At 32.2% G+C, this 21,031-nt stretch overlaps 2 protein-coding genes across 4 annotated transcripts; both read right to left on the minus strand.

The window, feature by feature from the left end:
- LOC100784518 (probable 2-oxoglutarate-dependent dioxygenase At5g05600) lies at positions 1-4,016 on the minus strand. Its single transcript, XM_003519351.5, has 3 exons — positions 3,208-4,016; positions 2,295-2,625; positions 1-646 (listed from the first exon to the last, which is right to left on the minus strand). The coding sequence occupies exons 1-3, from the start codon at positions 3,762-3,764 to the stop codon at positions 398-400; spliced, it is 1,137 nt and encodes a 378-aa protein (XP_003519399.2). The 5' UTR covers positions 3,765-4,016; the 3' UTR covers positions 1-397.
- Positions 4,017-6,517: 2,501 nt separating this feature from the next.
- Positions 6,518-19,457, minus strand: LOC100777534 (uncharacterized). 3 transcript variants are annotated; one of them, XM_006575477.4, is made up of 24 exons: positions 19,168-19,457; positions 18,818-18,951; positions 18,284-18,368; positions 17,954-18,007; positions 17,324-17,415; positions 17,117-17,220; positions 15,941-16,013; positions 14,816-15,263; positions 13,371-13,706; positions 12,988-13,194; positions 12,761-12,859; positions 12,599-12,671; positions 12,243-12,370; positions 11,831-12,116; positions 11,530-11,753; positions 11,327-11,451; positions 10,686-10,803; positions 8,818-8,873; positions 8,429-8,522; positions 8,165-8,348; positions 8,027-8,092; positions 7,833-7,948; positions 7,699-7,761; positions 6,518-7,359 (listed from the first exon to the last, which is right to left on the minus strand). In XM_006575477.4, exons 1-24 carry the CDS (start codon positions 19,213-19,215, stop codon positions 7,252-7,254), a joined length of 3,321 nt encoding a protein of 1,106 aa, XP_006575540.1. In that variant the 5' UTR covers positions 19,216-19,457; the 3' UTR covers positions 6,518-7,251. The 3 variants fall into 3 exon arrangements, with proteins under 3 accessions (XP_006575540.1, XP_014625382.1, XP_006575541.1); XM_014769896.3 differs by lacking the exon at positions 18,818-18,951; XM_006575478.3 differs by lacking the exons at positions 17,324-17,415; positions 18,818-18,951; positions 19,168-19,457 and having other exon boundaries at positions 18,284-18,369.
- Between the last annotated feature and the right edge of the window lie 1,574 nt (positions 19,458-21,031).

Consider the following 21,031-nt stretch of genomic DNA (forward strand, 5'->3'; position numbering starts at 1 on the left):
AATAATTAATTTAGTGCGTTGAATTTGACGCAGGCTAATTGTAAGATATTGCATCATAAATTAATACAGTACATACTAGTATATGATACAAATATTGCCCCTAAAGTTATGGTGCACTTATTATCACCGTCATCGGTTGGGAATGTGGGGACACAAATCTCTAATAATTATTCAGCTATATGAATGATCTTTGTGGACCACCCAAATTCATCCATTAACATAAACAGTTTTTCACATCAATTTCACATCTATATTATCGAATTATCCTCCCTCGCTTTGTTGTTTAAGTTTAACTAATAGGCAAATTGTTAAGACAGAAGTACATATCTAGGTACAGGATTTACATTATTAATTAATTATACAATATTGCAAGCAATTAATGATGACGATATATGGATCATCTTGGAGATTTTAACGATTCCACGTGAGATTTTCCGCATGGTCCTCTCAATCTAATGAAGAGCCTATATTCATCAAAGGTCATGGGCGTGTAGAGTGCAGGTTGGTCTGGCTTTACCAACTCCTTTGCTGGCTCTATGGGTATGTCACTTTTGGGATTGTAGAAGAAAGCTAGGGAAACTCTCTCTTTGTTTGAATTTACTAGCACCCTGTGCTCCACACTCTTGTAGTTTGCATTGCTTAGAACCTAATTGTCAAACACAAAATTAAATAAATTAAATTAGTACTATTTTCAGATTGATAATGGCTACTAAAGATCTAACGATGAATTTCAATTGGAAGTAACGTCGTCATGCAAACTTAAAATCGGGGGCAAAGATTTACGTTAATGTCGTACCACGCCATTGCTTGAGCAAATATATATATGCACGCAATGCAGTCCCCGTTAAGAATGAATAAGATGCATTTCTTTTTGGTAATAATGATCTTAGCAATATGATCAGTGTCATTTGCACCATGACTAACCAACGTTTTAAAAACCATCACTAATCGTGCGGTAGTTGGTACCCTATTCTGTCATTTTTTTTTCAGTCACGATAGAAATAATAACGTCATGTAGTCATTAGGTGTTTATTTCATTTTGACATAGTTCACACTTCATAAGAATTTAATCAATGTACTGTCTTTTTGAATTTTTTAATTAGAATCTAAACAAGGATAGATTATAGGAATCTAAACAGTAATTAATCTTTTAGTTGAAGTCTCAATTATTTATTGGAGCGTGCTCTAACCTTGTTTTAGTAGTCAACATAATCTAGATATTTCATCTTATAAGTCATGATAGAAATAATATTTTACTAGGTGCAATGTTTGGTCTTTTGAACATTGTCAAAAGATGCAATTATGTACTAGTTATAATTGGTAGATCATTGATCATAGCTTTATATGATGAGGGTATGATTGGTCACGACCACTATGAAGGATAGAGTATCAGTCACAAACTTAGGGAGGCATGAAATCATTTGTTCAGAAATGTCATGCCAATATAAAAGAACGATCTTATCCTTAATGCTGTGGCCAACAGGCCAAATGTTTATCCATTTTTTAAGTGTGCGCGCTGATTCTGCGACACTGAAAAGAACATTCTTTATAATAAAGATCTCTTTCAAGTTTCAATCAAACTATCACTAATGAAAATTATTTTACTACTAATTTATAATAAAACATTTATTAATAGTTTCTGTTGACAGTTATAATAACAAATAGTTTTATTAATATAACAAACTAACATACATATCATCATTACATCATATTAGTAGTGCAATATATTTTACTCTATTAGTGTATTTAAAAATAATTATACTAATAACTTTATTTCCATTAGAAAAAACTACAGTCAGGAAAACTAACCAAATAATAATCCACACGTAATCCTTCGCTTGAAGTAATCTGATGTCGGATGTAAACTAAGAAAATATAATTAATATATTGTTCTTTCCCGAATAAATAAATAAATAAAATAAGAGTTAAGTATAAGTCGTAAAATTTTACACAATTAATAAAAAACTATTATTAATATGAGTTTTAAAATATTAAATATAATAGTTTGAAGATCTGTAATTAAATATTAATGTATAACTATTTTATATCATTAGTTATAATTTATTTTTTCATCAAAGTAAAACCCTAAATGAGATCACATGCATGTGGGTAGAAACATTGAAATGGTCTGGCCACATCCATCCAAAAATCTGACGAAGGATAAAACTTAAAATAAAAAATAAAAAAAATAACGCCTCAACTTGACATGTCCCCTCCATGTGACAGATGCATGTATCATGAATTTGTAGCCAAACATTAATTCCATTAGGATAATTGAGAGGGAGAGTATTCACCTGAATTTGGTCTCCAATATTGACAATAAAAGCATGGCGAAGGGGCTTCACCGTAATCCAATTGTTGCCTTTTCGGACTTGAAGACCTGGGACTTGGTCATCCGAAAGTAAGAGTGTCATGCCTCCTGGATCTGAGTGAGAAGACAAACCCAGTGTCAACTCTGGCCTTGGACACTTTGGGTAAAAATTCACTCTCAGGCATGCTCCAACATCTTCTCCTCCAAAAGCTTTCTCGAGAACATCCTCTTCCAATCCTAGGTTTATGGACAGAACCTTCATCAACCTCCCACATAGCTTCACCACCTCTCTCCCATACTCATCACACACTTCCCTGCATTAATTAATCAATCTTATTAATTAGCTAGGGATACAATATAGTTAATAACTCAAAAAATTTAATTATGATATATGGTATTAGAGCCTATTGTATTCAATTGTAGTCTAGAATTCAATCTTAGTCGATATCTCACTCTTCCAATAGAAAAACAAGTGAATTTATGCATTATTCATGCATGCTTTGTGTCCAAAGGATTCTTGGATGATACAACATGCTAGACATACAATATAAATTCAGTCATATATCATCGAGGTTTGAATATTTTGAGTAAATGGATGATACATGTTGTATATACCAATAGACAACCCCATAGGCGCAAATTAAGAACTAGCCCATATATATATATATATATATATAAATAAAGCTAGATATAAAAATAAAAAATGAGTTTAATTTCTATTATTGAGTTTTCATATTGATAATCAACAGAAATCATGACAAGAATCAGTTGTAAATTTAAAATAGTTTTTGTAGGAAGTAGAAGTCAATAAAGTTATTATACGTACATGATAAAGATGAATAATTAAAGTAAAAACTCTTTACACGATGATGAGTGCATATCTATTAGATATGTACCTGCAAGAGGGAGGCTGAGTGGGCCATTTATTGTGGTCCTTCAAAGACAAGGGAAGGTAATGAAGATAATAGTAATCACTCCAGTCAAGAATGGCACCTTTCTCAATCCCAAGCCTGCTACCATACCCTTCATAGGTTTTGGGCGAGTTTGCATAGTGCTGCTTCACCTCCAAAGGCATGTGAAAGAACTGGCGCCAAGTTTCCCTAGCCATGTCCATCAGCTCAGGGCTAACACCATGGTTCACGATTTGGAAGAAACCCCACTCATTACAAGCCTCTGAGATTTGCTTAAGTGTGGAGGCTCGAGCATCAGGGTCACCACCATAAAGCCCTGCAAGGTCAATGATTGGGATGTTGACATCATCATCATCATCAACAGCAACAACATCATCAGATGGACGCTCACTGAGGGGTTTGATATACCTCTCAGGGATTGAATCTGTGCACCTTTCGGATAAGGACTGAACACGGATTATTGGCTCAGGCCAATCCTGTGAGCTATTGGTTTTTATCATTTTTGCTATACAAAGTTTCTTCTCCAAGGTACTACTCTTCATAGTTCATATCATGGATATATGTGTGTATATATATATAGTATTATGAAACAAAACAAATTAAAGGTGTTGATTTTATTGCAACAGTTGGGGTACGTGTGTGTTAGATAGAGAAAGGGAGAGGTGGGCGCAATTCAATATGAAACGTGGAATTCGTGGCGATTTAATTGGTGTGAATGCTTCATAAGTTAATGCAAAGAAAAAAATTAGATGAGACAATTGAGTGGGTATTTTTTTGCGAAGGTGGGGAAGGGGTGGGGAAGCAACAGGTCTCATTGATTGACATAAAACAAATAAAAATAGCATATATCAAATGTGAATTTATTCGCTCTGGTTGGTTCATTTTATTATTTCGAAAACGTTTACTGTACATCAGATTTTTTATACCCTATTTTTTAAAAAAATAAATAAATAAATTGTTCGAGTGAGAATATAATTAATAAAATCAAAGAAATCTAATTCAATAAGTTGAGTAAAATATGTGAATATTATAATATTAGTCTTCGATTTGTAAAGATAAAAGAATATAACTGATGATAATCGTCTATATGTTTCAAGTTCAAGTATGGAGGATCGCCTATAGATTATTTGATCAAGAATAACAATTGTGCATATGCCTTTAAATTTGGCGCTGGAAGGACTGTGAATAGTGCTACTAATTAAGAATTAAACCACACATAGCCTGTGGATTGAGAAATATATTAAGTGTGCCATTTATAACGAAGTAAGTTCGTGGTAATATCATGGCCGTAGGAGGAGAATTAGCAGGTTAAGGACTAAAATAAAATGAAATATATTTAAAAGGACTAAAACAAAAAAGAGGAGGATAAATTAAGGGAGAGTTAGGGATTAAAACAAAAAATTGTACTATAAAGTATATAATTATGTCAGGTATATGTTACTTGACTGCCAAACAAATTGTTGATGTGAACAAACTGATTAATTGATTATCACTTATCCTAACAACAAACTAGAAGCATAATATACCATGTTTTTGGACTATCTTTTTTATAAGAACCAACATAAAAATAATATATATATATATATATATATATATATATATATATATATATATATATATATATATATATATATATATATATATATATAACTAAAAAGATATTTAAGTACGTGTTTCTTAAAAATATAAAAGATGTAACAAATAATTATGTTATAAGACAATTTTTTATTCCTTCTCATTATTTGGTTAAATTAGCTTATAAACTAATTAAATAAACTTATAAACTACTTAAAAACCTTACAAAACACACGTACTTTAAGTGGCGTTGAATTATGACTCAAAAAATTATTATTATTTTTCGCCGGAAACACAGTTCGTTTACTACGCGGCATTTAACATGTCGTGGGTGATACAGTTTACTGACATTTTTAATTGCAGAAGTTTGATAATAAATAGTTTTGGGATACGTAGTTTGATAATAATATTGATCGATATTAGTAACAATTTATATTATTGTTGCAAATATATATATATATATATATATATATATATATATATATATATATATATATTCTACAATATTAAAAACTAGCTTGGATGAATATGGCCACACCCCTCACGTCGACAGATTGGGATTGAAAGGGATTTATAGTCCCTATTCCGGCGCCGTGCACAACTTGATCATTTTATAATTTGCTTTTTAATTTAATACATATGTCCACTAATTCTGACCAGAAAATTTCTTAGTTCAATAATCTTGTAAGCCCCCAAGATTTGTAGCTTTGCTTTCACTGTATGGAAATGTTTGAGGCTGGCATTTAAGTTGTCCCGATCTGTTTGATGGGACTTTCACTGAATTGATTCACATGTTTCTTCTTTTTTATTCTCTTCTAAAGAGCATGCACTGTTTCCATATTAGGTTACTTCGAGTGGTCCAGCACCCTAGCTATATAATCTTAAATTCTTAACTGTAGTTTTAATTCTTTAAATATTAGTAATGTATGATTTTAGTCTCTCTACGATTTTTTAAGTAAATTTAATACCCCTTTTAAAAAAAGTAAATTTAATACCCATTTTTTAATTATTAAAATTAAACCTTTCGCAACTTTTTTATTTAAAATTATCATAGTTTTATTTTATACTCAAAATAATAATGAATTGAATTGATTAAATTATTTTAAATCTTAGATTAATTGCATATATTTTATGCCCTTTAGTTTGAATTGCATGTGATTTTGTTTACTCTAATTCTTTTGAGTCGATTAATCTATTAAATAAAATCAAATAAATTTGGTATCTCCATCAATTTCCTTTTATATAAAACTTTCAAAATTTCATTTTCTGTCCATATATTTGAGGGTTAAATGATTTTAAGATATAAACTAATTTTAAAAGCTTACAAGTTGAAAGATTTTAAAGGATGTAAGATAAGGATAGAAAGAAATATTCAATATTTTTTTTCTTTTAGGTGAAATTTGATGTTTTGTTATTGAGTTTTACGAAGAAAAGATTAAAACAATTTAGTCGATTTAATTTGTGAAGATTTAAAGTAAAAAAAAAAAAATGATCGAGAGAGGGAGAGAGAGAGTTTGAGAGTCTGTGTGCAAAAGAAATTAACAAGAAACCAAATTTTCTTAAGTTTAAGTTTAAAAACCAAGAGACTTAATTTTGCCCGAAATATGTATAGACCAAACTACATATAATCTAAAATAAAGAAACCAACAAAACTATAATTAAGTCTTAAATCTTCTTTCGTTCAAAACATACTTACCAAAGTATCATATTTTTTCTCAAGATAAAATATCCAATTTTCCAGTTAAGTTCATAAAAAAAACATTTTAATGCAAAATCATACATCTGTCCAGTTAAGTTCATGAAAATTGCATCTTCATAATTCTCCCTCAAATGAAGCATGGCCATATTTTTATCTAGTTTCATCAATAAATAATTGTTAACATTTAGTTTAGAGAAAAAAAATATTGATATTTTTCACATTTTATTCGTGATTTTAAAAAATCTCAATTTACCTGAAAATGCATTATGCAGCATGCAACTTATTGAAGTTTATTATAAATATAATATAAAAAATTATGTGCTGTACACAATAAAAAAAATTACACTAATATCTCAAAAGAATTACACTAATAGGTGCGTCATAAAAATAAAAGAGATATGATACACATACAAGTTGTACAACAATTTATACAACATCATATTTTGTGTATCTCTCTCCTCAATTTTGTCATTTATTACAATTTAAATTCATTTTTTTTGTCCTTTTATCTCTTTTTCTCTCTTAGTTGTATATTTTGTTGTGCAAATTGTTGTACAACTATCATTTCTCAAAATAAAATAATAATAATAATAACATGCACTACGTTGCATCAAATATGTTTACAAACAGTAAGTAAGCATGGAATCAGAGCTACCTTTGCAAACTGCGAGGCCAGTTCTCCATTCCAGAACTTCGATCAACTTCGAAAGGAGATGCATAAGCGTGTCGATGAAAATAAGAAATCATGCAACCAATCATAACTGCCACCATTTACGATTTTCCATTCTTTTGGCGAGCTCAGTTGCCATGGATGCAAAGTCTTGTGCCCCATTTTGCAACTCTTCAGTACGTTCGTTGAGTATCTAGTAAAAGAATGGCAAGACATGGTTAGATAGAAAAACAACAAAACACATTTGGGAGAATTCCAGCTAAGTTTCAATTCATGGTAACTAAAAAATACTTTGATTTCTCATACATCTAGGTGACTGTCTGTAAACAGACTTCAATGGGACCTCAATCATACTAAGATAAATAAACCCAAATCTATCGTCTATTTAAATAAAGCAAGAAAAGTCTGTTTTTAGAAACCTGTTCAAAAATGGAGTTTTGATTCAGGTTTTGATGTTCTTTGAAAAGGAGAAGTTTGAAATTGTCAAAAATAAGATACGGGTAATGGATTAAGGAATCAAATAATCCTCTACCTGGAGCTTTTCTTGCCGCTCTACAAGTTTATCCCTTGCAAGTGCAGCTGCTGCCGAGGCATCCTGACACCAGTGAAAAGTCAAGACATGATCTAAAATGAGTAAATTGCAGAAGTTTTCAGATCTAGGTTTACCCCTGTGCCCGTCTTTCTGTATTTAGCCTTAATTTCCTCAGCTGTTCTAGCTTTTGGTTTCAAGTCTGAGCTTGCTTCTTCAAGTAATTTCTGTCTGTCTGTTCCTTTCCCTTTATCTGCAAGGCAACCATTCAATATTCAAAAGATAAAATCATAAAATACTTTTTGGAGAAAATAAAACAATATAGATGTACCTCTCTTGTCAATATCGATTTTCTGAGGAGATGAGAAGACTACAGGTTCATCAATTTGAATGTCATCTGCAAAAGATAAGGTAACATTTTAAGAAAATAAAGAATCCTAGTTGGCAGTAGAAAATGTTAGGGACAAACCTATGTCAATCGCAAAAGGATCTTGCTTATCTACTGTGCTCGAGGAAGACTTTAAGAAAGGAGGACTGGAGAATAATTGTTTTAAATTTTCCAGTCTATTAGTATGAACTGATTGATTTGCATTCTGATCCGCATTCCCCGCTTTAAAGTTCTTAGCTATATTAACAAAGATAGAAGATGCTCCCTATAGCAAGATAAGTTCAATTACAAGTCCTGAAAAAAAATAATGGGAGAAAAAGCACTGCAAGCCTGAACAAACTAGACCTTTCTTTCATTTTGCTTTGGAGATAGACTTGCTGTAGCATCTACTGCAGCTGCAAGAACTTCATCATGAAGACAAGGAAAAGACTCTGGAGTCCTACAAGAATTTGGAAGTTCGAGTTGGAAACCAAAGTTCTAATCATCAATGAGACAATAGATATAATTTTGTAGAGAGGCTGATCACATTCAGCAGCCACCTGTGGGTTGTCCCAGGCTCTCTTTTATTGAGCAATTAGTCATCAATTCTTAGAGCTTTGCTATGTTGAAACATTTTACTCAATACTTTGAATATGAACAATACTAATAGTGCTTTATACTGTGGGGTTAAAAATTGATGACTAATTGCTCAATAAAACATATATAGCCAGAAAAGGGAGGAATGATGAAGTTACCAGAACTCATTTTCACAGTTCAACAGTGATATGCAAGCAGTTTCATTCCCGTTGACCTGTAAAACAAGATAGCCACGAGTTTGATTATAAAACAAAAAGAACCTAACTTAATTTGTAGGAACACTAGGAATCATGCATGCAACATGTTTTCTTGCATTTTCTGTGCAAAATCCTTTTGCAGAATCCAAAACACATAAAAGGTAAATGTAAGGTGGTTTTAATTTTTTTCCTTAAAGCAGAACTATTGATGCTAATTGTAGATTATCATGAACTGACTCTCCAAAATCTTAAGCTTCTGGATGAAAACTCACAAATGGTTCTATATCTAAGCTGCTAGATGAAAACTCACAAATAGCTGTATATCTAACACCCCCTCACACAAAAGCCATTATTTGAAGCTTGAATATGAACTAGCCCACCTACATGGTGCTGGAATTCAATTTTTCTGATAAATTACGTTCCCTTCCCCTTAAAGATGATCAAATTACAGTGTCCTCCCCTCTATTTCTAAAAATTACACTCCCCTCACTTTAGTTAAAAATATTCTACAGTTCATTTTGATGTTAACAAACCTCTTAGTGATGGTGAATAACTATGAATGAGCTTTTCTGTGACATTTTTCCTCTCTAAATTTCAGTCTTACTGAAAATTAATTTTAAACATCAATTGAATTTTATAACTATATTATTGATTTTAGGAATTTAGAAGATGAAATGAAATTTTAAGCACCCCTACTATTGGTTTTGGAACTTAATCCAGAATCTCAATTTCATCTTTTAGAGTCCCAAAGTCAATAATAAGGATTCAGAAGTAGTTGAAGATGTTGAGAGTCAGAGAGAGAAAAAAATCACCCATAAGAAACTCATCAAAGTATGCCATACATTAATTTATTAGAGTGTAATTTTTCAAAATAAAGGGAAGGTAGTGTAATATATCCATCCCCAAGACATAGTAGCAGGGACATAATTTACCTTTGTTTTTTAATTATTTAGAATTAGAATAACGAGGGCAGCAAGGATCGAACTTCTAACTAATTGGTTATAGAGGATTTGACACTATATATGAATGGATTTCCCCTAAAGTTCAAGCTGCTAGGTGGAAAGTTCATAAACAGCTTTATATCTAACATGAATTATTCAGTGTAATTAGATATATCACGTTATATTTCAGGAGTTGTTCTAGTAACTGGTACAAGGCATGAAAGGTAGTTGTTTTAGATCATTGCTAAACTGGAACATTGGAGATTCTTGCAAGAAAATCAAAGGAGGAAATGGAATAATAACAACAAAAACTTTATCCCACTAAGTGAAAAGGAAGAAACAGAATAAACTGGAAAATTTTGTTGTTAGTTGTTTCCAAATGAGAGTTCAGTTTACTATATCTCCCAAATGATCAAATGTTTGAAAATCTTTAACTGAATAGATATTGGTTAATTGGTATTGTAGAATTAGGAAGAAAGTTGTGTTTAAATTCCTTGATCAAATATGAATTACAAGGCAGAAATAAATAATGAAAACTGTACACTAATATAGGAAACTAAAATGCAAAGGAATGAAGCCATTTCCCTAGTCTAAAAAATTTAAAAACAAAAGGAATTTTATATAGAAATAATCCCTTTAAGGAAGGTAAATAAAAAAAATTACACCTGGTCCAAATCCAACTGATAGAACCTAGGAAAACAGAATCTGCCAAATGCCAATTACAGTATATTCTTATTTTCTAAAACAGTATCCAACAGATATATACTGAACTCAAAATACTAAACATTTTGTAAAGTGACATCAAGCTTAAGACAACATACGAATCATGTAAATTTTGTCAGCATGTAAGAAAATAGCTTCATTTGAAAAACAAGAAAGTTTTCAAACCAGAATAATTTTTCCATTTGATGAAGAACATATCGTCTTCACCATGTTGGTTTCCAAGTTCCATCTGAGGATCGACATTAAAGAGCTTTCTCCCAACACTTCCAAAGCTGGCAAGGACCTGCTCAAAGTGAGATAACATCCACCTAAACTTATCAAAAGAGAGGGAAGTGGGGAGTATAGCTAAGTAGACCATGACATCTCAAAAAGCTACGATACAGCAACAACACAACAACACTATCGAGAATAACTACTAGAGATTCGGAGCCAAAAGTACATGATTTCTTCTGCAGAGTATAAAGTAAATGTGGCTCCACTCATGAACTGAATAGTGCTACTGTGACCAAAGTACAAGAATGCATTATAAAAGTATTCATTACTCGATGTGTATTTTTTTGTTTTGCTGTTATTCTAACTTCTCTAGTTAGTAGTTAGTTATAGTTAGTTGTTTAGTCTGTTAGTGCTGACAGCTGTATCAACTAACTCTAGTTAGTTGGCAGTTATGATAGTTGGTTGTTATCCAATTATATAATCACCTTTGTAATCTGTTGTTAGTTGGGTTGAATAATAACAGTTTCTCAATCTCAATTTTCCCCTCTTCTCTCATTCTAATATGCATATTCATATATGTATAAGCATTTCACCTTAATTCAATGTCTCCACTTTGATACAGAAGAACCAAAACACACTCTTTCTCATCTTTCTTGAAAGTTGTAGTCCAGCAGCATCGTTGTACAAGGTTCACCTTTCGTATGTACTTACTGCTACCCTATTATAAGGAAATTTCATTAACCAGTAGGAAGGAATGGATTGAAATTTAAAGGAAGATGGATGTGAAGAGCAGCACCTCAATCACAAAATTTAAAGAGTGTAGGCTCAATTCATTCTCATAACAAAGTAAAATGAGTGAGTTTGATATTATCTGTCCAAAATATGAATTTTCTACAGTAACAGCACTTTCATCTTCAACTTGTGCATTTTCAGATTGGATGTTAGCTTGCATTCCTGAATCACTCTTCTGAGGTGAGGTGGATGTCAGTTTTTCAGCAGATAGGTCAGAAGTACTACCATCTGAAATAACACAGCAACATAAGTAATAAAATTGTTTACAAATTATAATATTTAATTTTCTCATCCAAAATACTTGCCTATAATGTGCATTGAAATTACATTTGATTTTACGCTGGGGCTCATTGTTCTACTGCAAGCCATATTCCCTGTCATGGTATCTATTGCAACAAAGTGTTCATCCCTTGTCATAACATAGACTAGTCCCATTCCAGGATTTTCAGAAATATCAGATACAGATTCCAGTGGTTTGTTTAAGCTGCTGTCTGAAAAATTTGCATGCATAGAAACAACTGCCGAAGAAGTGTTAGATTCAGTTTTCGTAACAAACAGAACTGATGATGAACTGATATCAAGCATAGCCACCTGTAAAATGAATAAGAAAAATATAAGCTAGTCTAATTAGAATAGCCACTCAACAACTCGACCAAGTGACCAAAAACAAATAAACCATTTCCTTCAAAAAGGAAAAGAATTAACAAGTGATCTCACCTGCCCATGTTCATATCCGACAACAAGCTTCCCTCCAAAGTTTGCAAACTGTAGGCTGTATACAGCAGAATTTTGAAGGGAAAACACAGCTTTGCAATGAGGTCCATCCCCTTTATGCGTATTATGAACTGTCCCATTTAGATAAAAACAGGTTAAAATCCGAGATTAGAAAATAGAAATATCAAATCACTTATTAGCATAAACAGATGCATGAAAAGTAACTTAGGTCATTGTCAATTTAACTATTTAACTTCCCCATGGAAATTGGGGAGCAGATCAGCAAAGTACCTTTTTATTATTGATAAGGCTTACAATATAAGTATGGCAATTCAAATAGAAAACAAAAAATACCCAACCTTCAGTTCCATTTTCTGTCACGAAGTGCAAAGTGGAGTCATCTGAACTCCTTATTAGCCCATATAGACGAACCTACTCATTCCCATAGGATACAATTACCAGGCATTCAAGACTATTGAATAAGAAAAGAATGAAAGATGCTAAATACTAATAAATCTTACAACACCACTTTCATCGCCCACAGCAAGATGTAGAGTATCAGGGCAAAAACCCAATGCTGACACAGGAGCACTTGCATTGCCAATGTTAATATCATTAACCTGACAGTTGCAAAAATATTTTTTCTTTCATGATTGACCAGCATGTGTCTCCAATATGAGTTTCAATAAATATACAATACAATCACAGGATAAAAGATTGCATACTGTATAATAAGTTGATGGCTAACCTCAGATTTTATGTCATAAACAAGTGAAAAAGCAGGATATGTAGCATCCCATATCCGAACAGATCCATCTTGGTAACCTGCTATGTATACTTGAATGATAGGATGGTTTTCTTTGAAAGGCTGACCTAGAACACCACCAGTCAAAGGCCACTTTATACCAATACTTTTTTTATTTTGTATTGAACGATGCTTTGCAGCTACAAGAATCTACACAGACATTGTTTGCTATTAGTGTTGAGTTGTGACAATCAAACTTTATTGTATAATTATAAAAAAAAAAATTAAGATGTTGGTGCCTCAAACTTAACATTATATAACATTTAACAACAGGGTTAACAGCTAGACATGGAAAAAGAAATTTAGACCTAATGCATGTGCAGTACCTCGAACAGGGCTCTAAATGACTTCACATCTTGACATACCACATCAAGCCTTGCTGTTGTCATGTGTGGTTCAAGAGTGGGTATGAGGATGGGATACAGCACTGGGGGAACAGAAGCCTTCTTTTCTTGCTGAGAAATTGTAGAGGACAAACAATCATTGTCATAAAGATCCAGTTGTCCAGGACTGGTCAATATAAATAGCATATTACAAGCTCCTTCTGTATGGCAATCAGTAGATAACAAAGTCATATCAGCAAAAGAACCGTGAAGTGTAACATCTATGCAGTCAGTACACTTAAGATTTTCAATCCCACAGGACCAATCAATGCTCAGAACCTGTAAACATGAAAGGGTCATATTACGCATTAATTAGCTACATAAAATAAATTTATGAAAACTTAATAGGCCATTGACACTGCCAACATGACATGCTCAATTTTCAAATTTAATGTAGCACAAGTGAAATACTAATTGTAGCAACAATAAGTTTCAACAAAAATAGTTATTCATAAATAAAAATAAAGTAACAATGCAAGGAGGATGAACAGTGTTTCTCCACAAGTTCGCATAAACCTGTTTTCTTCTTTTCTTTTCAATAGGCAATACAACTTTATCAGGATGATTAGATGTATGTTGAGTGCTTATAACAAAAGCAAAGCACCAAGAGAATAAAGAAGAAGGACAGACCAATATTTATGATATTCATCTAGGACAATTTGATTTTTTTTTCTTTTTTAGTGTGATTTGTTTGGTAGGAATTGAACAATCTAATCCTTCAATGGAGGATCTGAAATTGGTCATTTTTAACAAAGGAACTTAAAAGAGGGCGAATCCTTGCACAACGGTAAAGTTGTGTCTTGGTGACCATTTGGTCGTGGGTTCAAATCCGAAAACAGTCTCTTTGCATATGCAATGGCAAGGCTGCATACAATGACCATTCACCATACTTCGCATAGCAAGGGGCCTCTGGACACTAGGGTACATTATTTTTTTTTCAACAACGGAACTTAAAAGCCAGAAACATTCTCAAAGTGAGAATAGATTCTAGACAATGTTTCTTCTAACCTCTTCAACCTTTGGGAGAAAACTCTTGCTTCTCCTACCAAGAGGCCACCTCGCCCAATCTCCACCCTTAACCCACTGAACACAAGAGTTTTGTCTCCAGCTCACTTCTTTCAACTAAACTTCCTCCAAAACATTCACAAGACTACCTGTTAAGGTAGGATCTTGTGACAACTTGAACTTGTGGCACTCATTATTATGACTTTATTTTTTTTTGCTGTTATTATATTCTACAATCATAACCAAAACAAAGGAATTTTTTTCTTATCTAAGAATAATCTCTTGCAAATGTTAACGTCATGATAGATGAAATCATGTTTTCAATTATTACAGTAACTATTAAAACGTCAATGTCAAATAGCTAGTATGCCTATGAAGCTTACTGTTAGAACTTCTTCAGATCCAATCTCATGACCACCATAGACAAAAAGTTTCCCCCCGCTATTATTGGCACACCAATGTAGAACAATAATAGGGAGTCTTCTATCAGCTGATGATAATTGAAGCTTGACAACATTGTTTGACAATCTTTCAACTTGTTGGTCAGGGGGAAAGTCAGCAGTTGACAAATCCCAAAACATTATATCACCATCTACATAACCCACAACAACCACCGATCCATCATTAGATGCCCAAGATACAGAGCTTATCTCCTTATCCTCCTCTTCATGGTCTAATTTATCATCAGAAAGCTGAACCCTAGAGTCATTTGGATAACTAGTCACTATTTTTCTCTTCAATTTGATGTCCTTGTGGCCTCTAATGAGAACAATTCGATCTTCAGAAGCATCCCAGAGTACCATCAAACCATTTTCGTATGCAATTAGCAGTCTGCAAAATGACAATTTCAAGTAAATCAACTAATACATGAACATGCCATACATATTATACAAAAGTTAAGTTCCCTTAAGCTTTATGAAAACATATCTATGTTACTTTGTACATGTGTATAACAGTGTATCTTAGATATATGTCAATGAATGTTAACACATCATAAATTAATTTTGTGACGATGTTTTCAACAGACTACAACCAATTAGCAGTGAATTTGAAACAAGAAACTTCATGTTGAATTACATCTGTATTGAGTTTATTCTCCATGTAGTATATTTCAAACAAGAAGAAACTACAAGCAATTAAAATTGAATTTGAATTGGATAAGTATAATTCATTGCCACACAACAGTAGTGAATAAAACTTTACTTTCCCCCCAAAACATGGCTAAAGTATTGCATATACTGCGTTCAAACTTCATTGTATAAGAACATTTGGTCCTATGGTTATAAAACTCAAATTAATAGTATTGCATAAGAACATTTGGTCCTATTATGAAACTCAAACTTACTCCCACTCATGATTTAGAAAATGCCCAAATATATGACTATTTAATAGAAAGATCAACTAGCCTAGACAAAGATGCAAAATTGCCTAAAACTCATGTCTCACATATCCTTCATAGAACATAGGGACATCAATTAGAGAAACTTTCAAGTATGTTCCTGTCCTGCCTTTTTCCATTAGAAGAAGGTTGATGGAGAACTCTGACAACTGAAACATGATCAAGCGACATCCCAACCGCTTCTGCAAAGGTGAACAATATTTTGTAACAAGTTAGATGTTAGACTTAGAGAAACTGTATTATTACCCAAGTGAAAAAAGACAATCTAAATTAGACATTAACAACATGCTTATGGCTACGAAGTAGGAACTTATGTAACATTTATGGCATACCATTAATACCAACAATAATCTGCTCCAATAAGAAAATTTCATCGAAGATGTTCACAAGTTGATTAATAAAGATCAAGAGCAATTTATAAAGCATCAATGTGGTACAATGTATGAAAACATTTAAACAAGTACACAAGAAAATCGCCCATGAAGAACAACACCAATAACCTAAAACTCCAAATAATTCTTTACCTAATAGTTAAAGCTTTTACACTTTATGATCAAGTGATTCCTTAATCTAGTATAAAAGCCTCTTTGAATAAACCATAAGGCTGCGTACAATATATCCCTCCCCCATGGATTCGCATAGCGAAGAGCCTCTGGGCAATGGGGTACGAAGTTTTTTTTTTTTTATAAGGTAGTTGTGAATCCATGCTTTAATTACAGCTGAAGCCCAAATGAATTTTGCATTAAGGGATTTTCAAGACAAAAATAAATAAATTCTTACGTCTTCCCCTAACTACTTAAACTTTTGAGTCAAGTGGGTGTAGAACATATTTATACAAGTAAACATGCATGGATATTAGCAGAATGTCAAAAAAGAATATTAGATCCTGTATATGAGCATATGCATTTATACAAAATTTCAGGAATAATTATATACTTTAATACTTACAACCCTAAACTCAAGATCTGTCTGGGTGACACACATCACTCATGTCAAGAAAGTTGATAGATTACACCAAGCATGCAATAACAACATTTCTTGTGTACACAACCACGAGGTCATTTCAAAATTTGTGGTTAATGGGTTATGATCTGCATCCAGAAAAAGTTGCCCTATATCTTAATCAGAAATTTGGAACAGAAAATTTCTCTCACCAGTCACCACACACCAAAATTCAAACCAATAAAAAAGTCAACGCATCTTTAATTTGTCTGCTACAAAAATACTAGTCATGATTGATTCCAACTCAAATTGGTATAAGTGAACTACAAGAGCGAGTACTTGCCAGATATGACATTTGTGGGAACATAATAGGGTAATATTTTAATTTTTCTGTCTTCAGAATCGAACATCAACACATATACCATCCCATGCTCAGTTCCAATATACCTGAATCTCATTAAGAGGGCAAAAATGTTATAAACCCATTTACCAATATTTTATTAGAACAAGTAGCATGCAAATGCAGATATCATCTGCACAAGAATTTTACATGTAACTGGTGCCATAAATAACAGAGAAAGCAGTTATGATGGATTCCCACTGCAAGGCAGAAGCAATTTGTTTGCTTTTCAAATCCCAAACCTGCCATTATCAGAAACATACTGAGCTGGCTAGTGAATGAAACTGAGGAAAGGGGAAAATGAGAGTAAGGGGGAAAAAACTAGGTATAAAAGTTAACCATTTTAAAAAAAAACAAAAGCATCCAAGGAAACAAAGTTCATATGGAATACCCAAAAAAAAGGGCAAAATGCATTTTTGGTCCCTCAAACTATCTCAAAATTTGGTTTTAGTCTCTATAAAATTTTAATACATTTTAATCTTTATATTTACCAAAGTGATACGGTTTTAGACCCTCATCAAGAATAAAAACAAGTGTTTCTGTTAAAATGTAAGGACTAAAAACGTATTAAATTTTTAAGGAACTAAAACTGAATTTCGAAATATTTTGAGATACCAAAAACATATTTTACTGCAAAAATTATTACACATATTCAGAGGGTGCCTGGTCATAGACAGTTTAAAAGATCTCATATGGAAGACCCAAAAAGAATTATAAGCTTATATGGAGGGTGCATGGTCATAGACAGTTTAAAAGAACCCCACTACACTTGTAAGGTACCTGTATTTCGTTATCACTTGAGACGCTGGCAAGAAAACCTTGATTTTCCAAGAACTGTGAGAAAAGATATAATATTATTCATGAAGTTCCTCAAAATCATTTCATTGAACTTCTAAAGTTTAATAGATGTACAACATTAGATCAATAAACACACAAATGCACATCACACACACACTGACACACATCACCACATACACATGGATTCCAGAGATGCAAATATTCAAAGAAAAAATAACACACACTAACGAGGTAATAACCAATATGAGATTACATGACTGACACACATTACTCTTTAGTTTCAAGTTTCAACATGGATCCAAAATGACAAACCTCTAAATTTTTGAAGAATGCTTGCTTGGGAGAGATAAGAGTCCCTTCAATATTGTCACCACCAAACACCTTCATCCTTCCATCACTACAGGAGGGAAGAAAATGCCAGAGTCAGCTCAAATAGCCACTAGGCACTAGCAACCTCCATAGCAAAACTGTCTAGCTCTCAATACCACAAAGTAGTAATAATAATAATAACTAATAACTAATGTACTACATCTACGCTACTCCTCAATCATCACAACAAAGGAATAATGAAACATGGATTTTATTTTATTTTTAAAGTAAAACAATTGAAAATACAATTTCAAATGAACATAATAAAACATAAAAATTCCCTTTAATAACATTTAAAATAAAAAAGTGCATAACGTATTACAAGCTAGTTCCAATAGCATGAATCTCTATATACTGCATAAACAGTTTTCTAACTAGTGAAATTTCATTTCGGTATCATTGGAAACGGAGAATTCCAATATAGCAGAAAACATGAACAGAACGCGTTGTTCCAAAGCAAAGCCAATAATAACTCACAGTGTTCCCACTGCTAATAGACGTTGAATGTGATCAAAAGCGAGAATAGACGCATTAGATGGAACGCCATAGTGAAGAACAACACGTGGATCAAAATTCCCCGACGGAAAACTCTCTTGAGCCACGTCCTGTTGCTGAACGGCGCGAAAAATGTTCAGAAACAACGTCAGCTTCAGGATTTGCGTTCATATATAAATAAACTTCTACGAATGCACTATTATTATCATTAAAAAAAAACAAAAAACAAAAGGCTCCCTAGCATTATTCGTAACCGCAAGAAAAAATCGAAGATGTTAGCATCTGCAATGAGCGTGAACAGCGTTTGTTCATGGCGGAAATCGAGCAGGTACCTGAGGGCGTTGCTGCGGTGGAGATTTGTTAAAGAATCGAGAGAACATTGTTGAGGATGATCCAATCCAAGAGCTTCTGGCTTTTGTTGGCTTCCTCTCTCTGCTGCCCAAATTTGTATTCCGATTTTCTGTTTCTTCGTGCAGTGCTTCAGGTGCCGTGTGTATCACCAGTATGGTGCATCGTGCACGTCTGCTTCTTCCGATTTTTTCCTCATCGAAATGGACGGTGATGCGAAGCCTGGAGGGTTACGTGGACCGTTAGATTTCAACCTTCAAAGGAGTTTTGCGAATCTGATCTCCGAAACACCAAGTATTACCAGCGCAACAAATTCGAAGGTTAACTAGGGCCCATAGAAGGCAGGCACTTTGCTTTACTCTGTCCACCTCCTCTTAGAAATAAATTAAACATGTCTTTGTTTTTTTTTAAATGTTAGATATACATTTTTAATATAATTTTTTGCACTACTAATTAACTAGAAATTATTCTGGATATTTTTCTTTTAGTTACCATATTATCGATATACAATATTCATTAATTTTGTTATTTTTCAAACTCAATACCATTCTGATCAAGTCTAATATTATTCAAACTAATAATTTATTTGATAAATTATTCTTTATATGATTCTTAAAATAATTATTAAAGAAAATAATAAATTTATTGTACATGATAATTTTACATCTTATCTTTCAGTTTTAAATGTTGTAATTTAAGTTTTGCTTAAGTTTTTTTATTTGTCAATTAAGTATTTACATACTCTTGAAAATAGATATTAAATAGAAAATTGATATTAATTAAAGTGGTTAAATAAAAAAATTATAGTATTTAGAAAGATAAAACAAATAAATAACAATAGTACATAATAACAAAAAAAAACTAACAAAGAAGTTTTATAAGGAAAAATTTAAGAAAATTTATTATAACTTTTTGACAAAATATAATTTACAAAACAATATAGAGTGTTTTTTCTGCCTAAAAAAGTGATAAAACACTTTGACTTGTAGTTATTTTTTTCTGATTGATAATTAAGTATAAAGTGTAAGATTTTTTTTTTTTAAAAAAAAAAGAAACATTTCTAACTCGTACTGTCTTACACTAACTCTCACTAGTTATATCTTGAGAAGTATGAAAGTCGAGTGAGCAAGAAAACTTAAATGGAAATATTTTGCTATCATTTTTATGTTAATTTTAAATTATTTTTTTTACATTTTCAATTTTTAAAAAGAGTTTAAAGAATAGTTAAGTTTGTATAAAACATTTTAATTTAAATTAACTAAATATATATTTACTTTTTCACTTTATAGACTTGTTGATCTTTTTTCATATTTAAAAAAAGATCTTATTCTTAGAAGAATTAAATGGTTCTATATAAAAAAAAATGGCTTGCACCTATCCAATTTAGGTAATTAGGGACGATGTTACTGCATGTTTATGAAATTATCACATAATATTAATGCACCGTGATGAATTTGTACTTTATCAAATCATATTCTTTACGTGCCATTTAAGTAAACAAGTTCCATTATATTGGGAATCCAAATGAGACCCATGCTATATATCAGATAATTTGAACTAATTAGTGATAATTTAAGATTGAGCAAACTTCTGTATATTGATTTTTTGTTTTTCAATATACTTTTAAAGTTGGTACTTTATACATTAAGAAATATATTTAATAAAAGTTAATTCAATTATGTTGTGATAGGAGTATTAGGAGACGGAGAATAGGTGGCTGGAATGATGGAACTACAATGGATGAGAAGGCTCCACAAGCAAAGCTGATTTCACTTGCAAGGACTAAATGTTCGAGCCAGAAAGAATTGGTGCCTGGTGGCCTCTAATATGCATATCGGTGAGGAAGTA

The sequence above is a fragment of the Glycine max genome, chromosome 2, assembly GCF_000004515.6.
Source record: "Glycine max cultivar Williams 82 chromosome 2, Glycine_max_v4.0, whole genome shotgun sequence".
NCBI classification, from domain to species: domain Eukaryota; kingdom Viridiplantae; phylum Streptophyta; class Magnoliopsida; order Fabales; family Fabaceae; genus Glycine; species Glycine max.

Bases quoted from the DNA above. Each gene is read 5' to 3' on its own strand.
- LOC100784518 (XM_003519351.5), bottom strand. From the start codon at position 3,764: ATGAAGAGTAGTACCTTGGAGAAGAAACTTTGTATAGCAAAAATGATA. The intron at 2,626-3,207 runs GTACATATCTAA...TAATTAATGCAG, and splicing joins ACTCAGCCTCCCTCTTGCAG to GGAAGTGTGTGATGAGTATG. The intron at 647-2,294 runs GTGAATACTCTC...TTTGACAATTAG, and splicing joins ATATTGGAGACCAAATTCAG to GTTCTAAGCAATGCAAACTA.
- LOC100777534 (XM_006575477.4), bottom strand. From the start codon at position 19,215: ATGTTCTCTCGATTCTTTAACAAATCTCCACCGCAGCAACGCCCTCAG. The intron at 8,349-8,428 runs GTCTAGTTTGTT...ATCTTGCTATAG, and splicing joins CAAAGCAAAATGAAAGAAAG to GGAGCATCTTCTATCTTTGT. The intron at 7,762-7,832 runs GTAAACCTAGAT...CACTGGTGTCAG, and splicing joins ACAGAAAGACGGGCACAGGG to GATGCCTCGGCAGCAGCTGC.